This window comes from Athene cunicularia (genome assembly GCF_003259725.1).
Source record: "Athene cunicularia isolate RWA chromosome 26 unlocalized genomic scaffold, athCun1 chr26_part1, whole genome shotgun sequence".
Lineage (NCBI taxonomy): Eukaryota > Metazoa > Chordata > Aves > Strigiformes > Strigidae > Athene > Athene cunicularia.
The window spans coordinates 2410557-2420273 of NW_020799136.1; the positions used below are offsets into that span (position 1 = coordinate 2410557).

General features: G+C 47.6%; 2 protein-coding genes across 2 annotated transcripts in view; one reads left to right on the forward strand and one right to left on the reverse strand.

The window, feature by feature from the left end:
• C26H6orf132 (chromosome 26 C6orf132 homolog) overlaps nucleotides 1-401 on the forward strand; it is a 7370-nt gene extending 6969 nt beyond the window's left edge. The window contains exons 5-6 of the mRNA XM_026864109.1: nucleotides 138-184; nucleotides 296-401. Of these exons, the coding sequence (XP_026719910.1) occupies nucleotides 138-184; nucleotides 296-401 (153 nt within the window). The remainder of the gene's footprint in view (nucleotides 1-137; nucleotides 185-295) is intronic.
• Nucleotides 402-5463: 5062 nt separating this feature from the next.
• Nucleotides 5464-9634, reverse strand: WDR77 (WD repeat domain 77; the record flags this gene model as incomplete). The annotated part of the gene is made up of 8 exons (XM_026864110.1): nucleotides 5464-6905; nucleotides 7116-7184; nucleotides 7644-7752; nucleotides 7855-7926; nucleotides 8182-8236; nucleotides 8619-8689; nucleotides 9334-9383; nucleotides 9456-9634. Coding segments are annotated over 8 exons (765 nt in total), but the record flags the coding sequence as incomplete, so codon positions are not given.
• Nucleotides 9635-9717: the final 83 nt, after the last annotated feature.

Here is a 9717-nt window from a genome sequence, read left to right on the forward strand (position 1 = left end):
ATGTGCCCCCCGAGCGGACCCCTCCTCTGTCCCCTGTTCCCGTTGATTTGAGAAAGAGGAGGGCTGGGCCCTGGCTGGCCCCAGAGCAGCGCAGAGGCCCGAGAGGAGTCCCTGCCCCTGTCTGTGCTGGTTCCCAGCCGGGGCCTCCCTGGTTCCACCCGTTGCCTGCTCCTCCCCACGTGAGGTGACAAAAGTTGCCCTGCTCCATTAGAGAGAGAAAAGAAAAAAAATCAATATTGAATAAAACCAAAGGGTTTCCTTGGCTTTCGGTGACTTTCCCTTCTTTCCCCTCCAGACCTGCCCACGGCAGCTCGCAGTACGGCGGACCCACCAACACCTTCACGGTCCGGCCCGGGGCGCGGCAGCCCATCTCCTACGCCTACCAGAGCGGCCATCGATAGGCTGCTCCGCCGCCCTCGGCCGCCTGGGGAGGGCTGAGGAGGCGCCGGGGTCGGCAACCGCCTCCCCCGTGGGCACCAGGGACCATCCCGACCCAGGCGGCAAACCCACCGCTTGGAACTACTGATGGGGAAGGTGGGGAGCGGACCTGGGACTTGGGCTCTTCTCGAAAGACTGTCATGGAGAGTAGTTACTGCAGAGGACAGGCTGCTGTCTTGTTACATGAGCAAATGCTGTTTTCCTTCTCTGATTTCCCCCGCTGTGTTATTTTCAAAATTGCAGCCCGATAGGTCTTCTAAGAAAGCCAAAAAGCATCCTTAGTTCTCTTTAAAGAGCATTGCCACTGGAGAGGTTGTTTTCAGTTGTGGGTTTTGTTTTTGTTTTTGTTTTTTTTTTTTTTAATCGTTTTAAATCCAACATGCTTGGGAGTAGGGAGAAACCAACTGGGAGGTGTGCGTGATGGAAGCAAGACAGTGTGTATGTAAATGTATGGGAACTGGAAAATAAGAATGTGAGGGCAACGGGATGGAAATAGAGTTTAGGCTGCCTAGAGCCTCACCTCTTCTGTCCCCACCTCCTTCAACAGCCTCCAACAAGTCAATTATGCCGGTGCCTTAAAACCCGCTCCAGGCTTTCGGTGCCTGTCCTGCGGGGCCGGGGGCAGCTCGGCCACCGAGGTCTGAGCCCCCTTCTCCAGGGAGCAGCAGCCTCGGGAGCACGGGCCTGGCTTCTCTGTGCCTTTTGGTCACTGTCAATGTTCCTGCTGGCAATAATTCTCGTGGAAGAAGGCTGTGAGGCGCTTGGGAGCCTTCGGCCGTGGAGCAATCCTTTTCCTTTCTCAGGTGGTGGGTGTCAGCGACTCGCCGCGGTGCTGTGCTGGTGGTGCTGTCCCCGAGGGGGTCTCTCGCCTCTTCATACCCACGTAACCCCCGCCCCTAAAGCTAAGCCACGGAGCCCTGAAACTGTGGTTAGACTTGGCTTTATTTTGTCTGATTTGGGGATCTCAGAAGCTAAATTTCGGTGTGATTGTGGAGTATTCGATGCTCCTGGTGTGTGGAATGTCCGAGGGACGTCCCTGAGGGAGGCGGCTCCCGCTGTTGGCGTAAGCACCCGTCAGGGTGCTGGGGGTGCACCCATCCCTGCTCCCCGCCAGCACCTCCCAGGGAGCTCGTGATGGCTCTGGGCTGTGGTGGGAGACACGAGTAGCCTCTGAGAGGGTATTTTTGTACCACAGAGCGAGCAATCCAGCCTCACAATAGCTGGCCGAAGTTTTGAATAGCCAACTTCCTGAAATTAGAAATATGTCATCGTCCTCATAACTAAACTTGCTGAAAATCACTGTAAGATAAGTGTAAAGACTCGTAGAGAATATTTTCTAATTGCTGACAAACTAAAAGCACTTTGAGACATTAGTCTACTTTTATGGAAAGCACTTTCTGTTTTCAATACTATAAAATATCATTAGTTCCACTCCAGCTTACCCTGCATTGCACGTATGTGTGCAGGTAGGATTGTACTCTACAGTTCAACTCAAAATTCAGTGATAATTTTTTTCCTGCGTGGTGGAATTTTCAGAAGAGTTATCTTGATATTGATGTCACGTTGTTGACGTTCTGTGTTTTATGTTATTTCCAACTTTACCAAATAATTTGACAGCTGTTTCAAATACTGCAGCAGTTTCAAAGTATTCTGAACTTTACTTTGCTGGGAATGAAATGAAAACGCAAATATCATAATTGGTCTAATGGCTAATTCAAATGGCATTTTTTATGCCAGTAATTCACAGTGACTTGGAAGATTTCCAGACGTGCTCACCCCAGCCAGTATTGAAATAATAAGCTTTAAGTATCTGGGTGTTGATTTCTTAAAAAAAAAAAAAAAAAAAAAAAAAAAAAAGAATGGAGAAAAGTGACTACGGAGTGACTATCTGGGTGTTTAAGTGTTCTAGTGTCATGTAGAGTGTAGCTGTGCCTCCCCCCCCAAAAAAAAAAGCCATGGAAGTTTCTCCATGTGAGGAGCATTTTGAGAATTCTTATTTATCTATGAAGTAAAGCTGTGGTCATGCTTGAATGGCTTCAGGGTCATGTCTAGAGTCAGATGAAGTTTAACTTGAAACAAAACAAAGCCTCTCTGATAATATTGCAACCTATTTTTTTTTTCCCCCTCCAATACTTTTGCTCCAGATAAGTTATAACTGCAAATTAATTCTCAAAAGCAGTGTTAAAGGATTTTTAGGAGGCTTTGGCCTCCAAGATTGACTTTACCCAGAAACAGGGGTGTGTGCAGTTTTCCCCAAGAATTCTCCTACATTTGAGTGTATCCCAAACACGAGTTTATGTTTTGTTTTGTTTTGTTTTTTTTAAGAGCAAAATGTGAAACTCCAATGGTGGCACTTGCTTCAAATTTCACATTCACTATTTCACCCGGACATGCAATTCCTACGTAGTCGCAATATGGTGTTATATAGCGTGGAGTGTCTTGTTTCTGGCAGATGTGTACTTGTTTATATTAAATATTAGAAGCATGGTAATGTAAGTCTTCATGAAATTATTCATTCGAAGAACACCCATTCTGGGAACGCACAGTGGACGAAGCTGTAACTCAGGTAGGGCTCTGCTCACAGTTGTAAAACTGGTTAGCATGAATGTCTGAAGCAGTGGAACTATTCTAAACCCTCTGGGCTGGCCCTGCTTCTTTTGAATGCGTTAAGCAAAATTCTAGTATTTCGGTAACAACTAGACATTTATGCTGGGGCCATTGGGAACTGTTTGTGTTACAAAGAAACCACTGTCCAAGCTGTTGGCAGCCAAAGCACTTACGGAGAGTTAAATCTGTAATAAAAGCGCGGGGACATCTTGGCTGTGGGGATGGGGAAGAGCTCCCTTCGCGGTCAGGTAACTCTGTCAGGGCAGCACGTAGATAAACTGCGCTCCGATTCCTGTTTCTGCTCCTCCCCAGCTCCGTTTCGCTACGTAAATTTAGCAATAGAAGGAGGAAGAAACTAAAGGGTGGTAAAGCAGCAAAGCAACCTACCTTACAGCCCAGGCTTAGTGCTGAAAGCACTCTTGAAGCCCGACGATAGAATTATCCTCGCTTCAACCCTCTCTGATGCAGTTTGGTCAGTCAAGTCTTGATACAACTTGGATTATCCCCTGCAGCTGCCTCTTCTTCGAAAGTACCCGCTAACGTAGTGTAACGGGGAGCTCTATTTGTAAAGTGTTGAACAAAGTCTCTTATTTATGAGTGCCACTGAACACCGACCTTCCTGCATTAAATATGTCTGCACAGATTGTTTTATTACGTGTGGTCTGACTTCTTTAGTATCGTTTCAGCGGTTTGTCTGCTGCAAGACCGAGCTCTTTGCGTGTGAGACGAAAAGGACGGGGCAACGTGGCTCAAACCGGCCTCAGAATGGTGAATTTTGCTTTACCTAGGGCTTGGTCCAGTTTCTACCTACTGGTTGTTGATATAAACCCTGTGGCATCGGCAGCGTTCTCAGGAGCCTGCTGGGGAAGGGGCGGCGAGCCCCAACTGCCCTGCTGCTCCGCAACACCCCGCCTGGCCAGGCAGGCTGGCAGAGGAGCTCCTGCAGTTCAGCCTGTGCTGCTTCTATAAATAGTTCTTGGTTCTGAGCTTTTCACGATTAATGAAACTTGCATACTTATTTGCAAGTCCTAACTAGAACGTTGCGCTGAAAACTGAAAATGCAGCATGAGCAATAGAAGCAGCAACATAAAAGGCAGGCTTGTTTTCATAGTGGCTTATTCCCTCCAATCCTCAAAATTACTTATTTGCATTCTCATCTCTTTAATCCGGCTCTGGCTACAGAACCGGGTTCTTGGTGAGGGAACGGTGCAATGTGTTACCTTGAAGCTTTTATTTTGGCCACGGTGTATTTACAGAAGTGTCCCCAAACCTGAACAGCGTGGAGCCCAGGGACAGTGGGAACATACCACAAAACCCGGAGAACTCGCTTCAGCTGTAGCTGTCCGCAAAGGATCGTCAGCCCCCGCTGATGTGGTATCGCCGGGGTCCCCGCCACGCTGCCAGCGCTGTTTTGTGTGGCCGTGGCACAGCCAGGTAGGAGCTAACGCCCCACCAGGGACTCCTGGAGAAGCTGCTGCTCTTCTGTGCTTCTCTTATGATGGCCAAGCCAACAAGTGGTTTAAAAAAAAAAACAAAACAACAAAAAACCAACAAAACTCTCTAAAAAACGTGCAGAGATTTGGGGGGGGATTCTGCCTTGTCAAGCTGGCAGCTGCTGCCCTCCTGTGGCAGAACATAAAGCTCCACCCGAAGATCTGCCAGATGCTGAAGCATTTTTTTTTTTTTTTTTTTGTACTGTCTCTAAGCAACCGTAAACCAGGATTCATCTATCAATAACGACCTGTTGTCCAGAGAGGCTTCACCTCCCACCGTTATGCTTTCTGCCACGGACCGTGCTTTGCTCGCAGGGTGGCAACGTGAGGAACTTAACGGGGTTTAATACTCAACGTTTGAACCTTTTCCTTTTAGCTATGCACAACAGAAACTCTACGCCAGGTTTGGGAGCTTCCTGAAAGCAAGCAGGACTCGCAGCCTGCCTTGCACTAGCACTGAAGAATCATAGTACCCTAGCATTAAACAGCAATACAGTGCACATTTACTTAAGAATGGTTTTAATTTCAGGGACTGAAATCACAACTTCACTTTAACTGTGTCAATGATCTCAGCTGGCTCTTCAATACTACAGAAGCGGCCCGGTGCAACTTACACCCAGTTACAAACGAAAACTAGGATTTCTTTTAAAACTGCCTTCTACTTTTTCCAAGACAATCCTTTCACAAACAGCACAAGACCTGTTTCAGTTTGCAGTACACCAGCAGAGGTCTGTAACAGGTAACCTTTTTGGTTGTTCAAGGGTTATTTTTGAGGAAACGTGTCAGTTTTTATAATAATTGATGTTTTCTGTCATACACCGCTCTGGGAATTTTGCTCTGTCAACACCTGTATGACACAGGAATTAAAAAAACACCAGCAAATAAGATTTAAAAAGAATGTGAAAAAATCCTGAGCCTGGAAAAGCTTAGCCTGCATTAACAACTGTGGGCTCTGGAATTTGGCTCATCCAACACTGATGTTTATACAGGGTAAGCCCACTGGAAGTGGGGTACATTTTAGTGTTGTTAATGTGCTAAAGAAACAGAAGTAGTATTTGTTTCAGTAGTATTTTTTGTTTCATTAGTCAGGACCTGCTTTATTCTGTCTAGGAAATACTAGGCCAGACCAAGCCATATCTAGAGTAGTAGCAATGCATGCAGAGCAACAATTTCTTTCAGTTAAATGTGTTCCAGGGAAATAGTTTAGTTTGAAAAGTATGTGGTATACTACAAAAAAAAAAACCCAAACACCTCTAAGGATTACGTGGAGTCTGTTTTGGGGACTACGGGAGTGCTCGGTCCCCTCAGTCGCCAGCACAAAGTCACTCATCACAAGTGCGTGAGAAGCCTCATTTACCGCTAAGCAGAGTCTGTTTACAGGAGCAAGCAAATGAAAACTGAAGTCCTTAAGTCCAGTTTTTCCCTTACATCAACTTTTGTTCACAGGTCTTATCTTTGCGTAAGTTGTCTTCAGCACAGAGGAGACAAACACGGTGTCAAACAGCACCGCAACCGCTAGCTTCCCTTGGCTTGCCGCGCTGCTTTGAGCCGGCCCAGCTGCGAAGCCACCGACGAGCAGCACGGGCCGTGCCCCGTCAAGAAGGTGTTTAATTACGGGGCCACGGCCGGGTGCCTCAGGCAGCACACAGGCTCCTCACGCCGGGGGTCCGTGGTGCTCGCCGCGGGCTCCGCGCTCGGAGGCATCACAGACCAACCCCCCCAGCACCTGCTGCCGCAAGGGCAACCCTGGATCCCCTCCCGAAACGCCAAGGCCTCCTCGGCCGCAAGAACTGGTTTGCAGAGCAAAGACAGACCTTTACTCAAGGGGGGCTCTTGTTTTTAACCTCCACCAATAAAGCCTTTCTAATTAATTGCATGGATGGGTTGGAGAACGGAAGGAGGAATCCAGTCTTTTTATTAAATTATACATAATTCCTTGTCTTTCCAAGTCTCCTCTGTGCCTGAAGTCAATTTTTTTTTTTTCTGGGTAAAATACTCAAGTCTTATCACAGGTGAAGCCAACTCCTTAGGAGAGGGTAAAGCTTGGTTTGTAACTAACTTAAGTCTAATTCAAAATTACTACAGGAACCGTCTTAGTCACCAGCTTCAAGGCAAACAGACCCTACCCGCTCTGGTTCACACACACCTTTGACTTCAGCAGAATCAAAGTAATGCCAGGAAGGAATTTGGACTGTGAGTTTATAAAACTATTCTTTTACACAGTTGACTCCAGAAGCTTCACCAGTTGGCATGGGGACAGTGTGATGTAAAACCTGATGATCCCATCCAACTGTAGTGAGCAAGGCATTGTCTGAGGGAGACCAGGATAAGCCTTTGACAAAGTCTCGGTGAGAACGGTTTCTGAACCTGGAAAACACAAACACTCCATTAGCCACAAAACATTGTCTCTACGAGTTTATGGGCTCGTGCAGCTCCCAACTGCCTGGTTGTTAGGATGATGCTTCCCTGTTTAAGGAGTCTTTTCATCTTCTACTCAGCATATGGATAAATAATTAGCTTAATGAGAAGGCAACAAGACAAATAACCACAATGGTGAATACATTGTCTAGTACTTACACCTCGGAGAGGTCTGAGTCAAGAACAGCTACTGAACAGTCTTCACTGATTGAAGCCAGCAAGGGTGAGCTAGAGGGCAAGAGATGAGACCACGGTTAGAACAATCAGATACAGAAATGCTTCCTGGGGATAAACTCGTGAGCAGCACAGTTCTTCGTGAGCCTGACCCCAGTGAATTAACAGTCACCAGATCTGACAAAAATGCTTTCATCATCACTTGGCAGGTTGCCAGCACACTATGCAAGAATATTCTATTAGCATCAGAAAGGAAGAAACCTTCCTCCAAGCAGAGGTGACCGTAATTAGAAAAATCCCCAGAGTGGGTCAATGATTCTCAATACTGCAACGGTGTTCTCGGGCACATTCACACATCTTGTCAACAGTGAGATGCCCTTTGGTTTACTCGACTCTTCCCTACTGATCTTCTTGATAAGAAGACCAAAACTAGTACTCTCCTAAGTTTCATCTAAAACCGAGGTTTTCAAGGGTACGTAGTCACACGTTGAATGGCAGTATATCAGACTGTACCTATGTGTAGAAAACGCAAATCCCGTGATACTTCGGGCATGCACGGTGGAGCTGAGGGCAGAATCAGGATTCTTTGTGTCTACTAGTGCAACTGTTCCATTTTCATCACCTTTGAGAGAGGAAGGGAGAGTGAAGTTATTAGCAAAATTGTCACGTGACAGAAAGACCTTGATTTGTCTGGTGAAAGTCAAATAATGAGACCACTTCTTACCCAAAGCAAAGATGTCACTTTTCTGTGGATGCCACATGACTGAGGTAGGGAGGTGATTACAGGCACTGCAAACTGTGAGTAAATAAATCAGGATGAGTGTGGAGAGAGTCGATCCAAAGATATTTCTACACTGTCTCATTTAGCACTGCTACTGCACCAAGACAAATATTTAAAAGCTTCCTGTACTTTTGTGACTGTTCGTTTTTAAGAGGCTTTTCTGCCCAAACGGTCACACTGCTAGATTTTTACTTAGTCAAGTCAGGCATAACAATTTATTTCTTCCAATAAAAACTCATACACAAGCAGTGACTGCATACAAAAACGTACCGATTCGAGTAGCTGGTTTGGGGCATCTGGTGTCCCAGAGTAAAGTTCTGCTGTCCTGTAAATCCAAAGTGAACGAGAAGGGTTTTACAGTTTCTTTGTGGCAGGGGTTAGGCATAAACTCAGACTCGCTGCAGAACCGCTACTGACCCACATTCAAACCCACGCCACCTCCTCCTCAGTGTTAAAAGGATGCTGTCATTAGGTGCAAGTTAGCTCCCTCAGCCATCCCCAGGACAGACACAGGAGCTCCCCCACCTTAATACAAACCTGTAGAAATCAGCTCGGTAAGCTGGTAAATCAACTTATCAGACTGGAACATTGAAATGACACAGGTATGCAGCTTGTAAGGCGATAGGTGGTTTCTCAGAAAGTGCATTTAATAACTAAAGTCAAATCTCATTTTTATCAGGTAAATTTAGACAGAGAGCGAGCTTTACCTCAGCACAGGACAGGAACACAGTGTCCTTACCAGGACAGGAAGCCACGCATGTCACTGAACCAGAGTGAGCTACCAAAAGCACAAAAGGATAAAGAGCCTCAAAAGATTGCATCCAACTTTCCCACATCTTCCCAAGGACCCCTGAAGGCACAGCAGTACAGTAAAGAACAGTTTATGCCCAGACACAGGGTAACTTCTACACAGCAACAGCCAACTGCTTCCTCCCAAACTGATGAGCTGCCAAACCCAAGCAGAGCCCTGTGACATAAGCTTGAGGCAGCTTCTCCAGACAAGAGCTCAGCTACAATGGGGCTGGGGAGGGGAGAGGATCAAACCCAGTACGGCCTCTGCTGCGGCCAGGGATCACAATACCACATCTCCAGAGAGCAGCATCTCCAACGAGGAGCTGTTCAAAACATATACGGGTTAGGAGATCACACGATCATATGCAGGTGGAAGAAAGATTTCACTGTGGGAGAAATACTCCACGATACGCTTGGAGATGCAAGGCAAACTAAGCATTACAGCATTCTTTTCATGGGGAGAAACAAACAGCAAACAAAGAAATAAGGCTGTGCCAGAAACTTCACAGACTGGCAAGCGTTCGGTCACTGGTTTGGCACACTGGGGGGGAACCAGTGATGCTGCAGGAGCAGGCCCAGCCTGCAGCAACCGGTGAGGGGCCAGGAGGAGCCGGGTGACGGGGCACTCACCTCTGTAGGAGTGCAGCACTGACTGCTGCGGGAGATCCCAGACCTTGACGCTGTGGACAAGAGCGAGCAGTCAGCACCCGGCCCCGGCCCTGGCGCACGGCAGCCGGGCTGGGGACACTCACCTGAAGTCCCGGCCGCCGCTGACAGCCTGGTTGTTGCTGGCCAGGACGGCCACCGCCATGACGATGTCATCGTGCTCATATTTACAGAACTTGTTGACGATCAGAGTTTCGTTCTCGTCCAGCTCCCACAGCTCCACGGCACCTTGGGGGGAAGCGAAGGGGGCACCCACCTCAGGGGGAGAGGGGAACCCACCCCAGGGCAGGGGGCACCCACGCCAGGGGGAGAAGGGAACCCTCCTCAGAGCGGGGGAGTGGCGGGGGG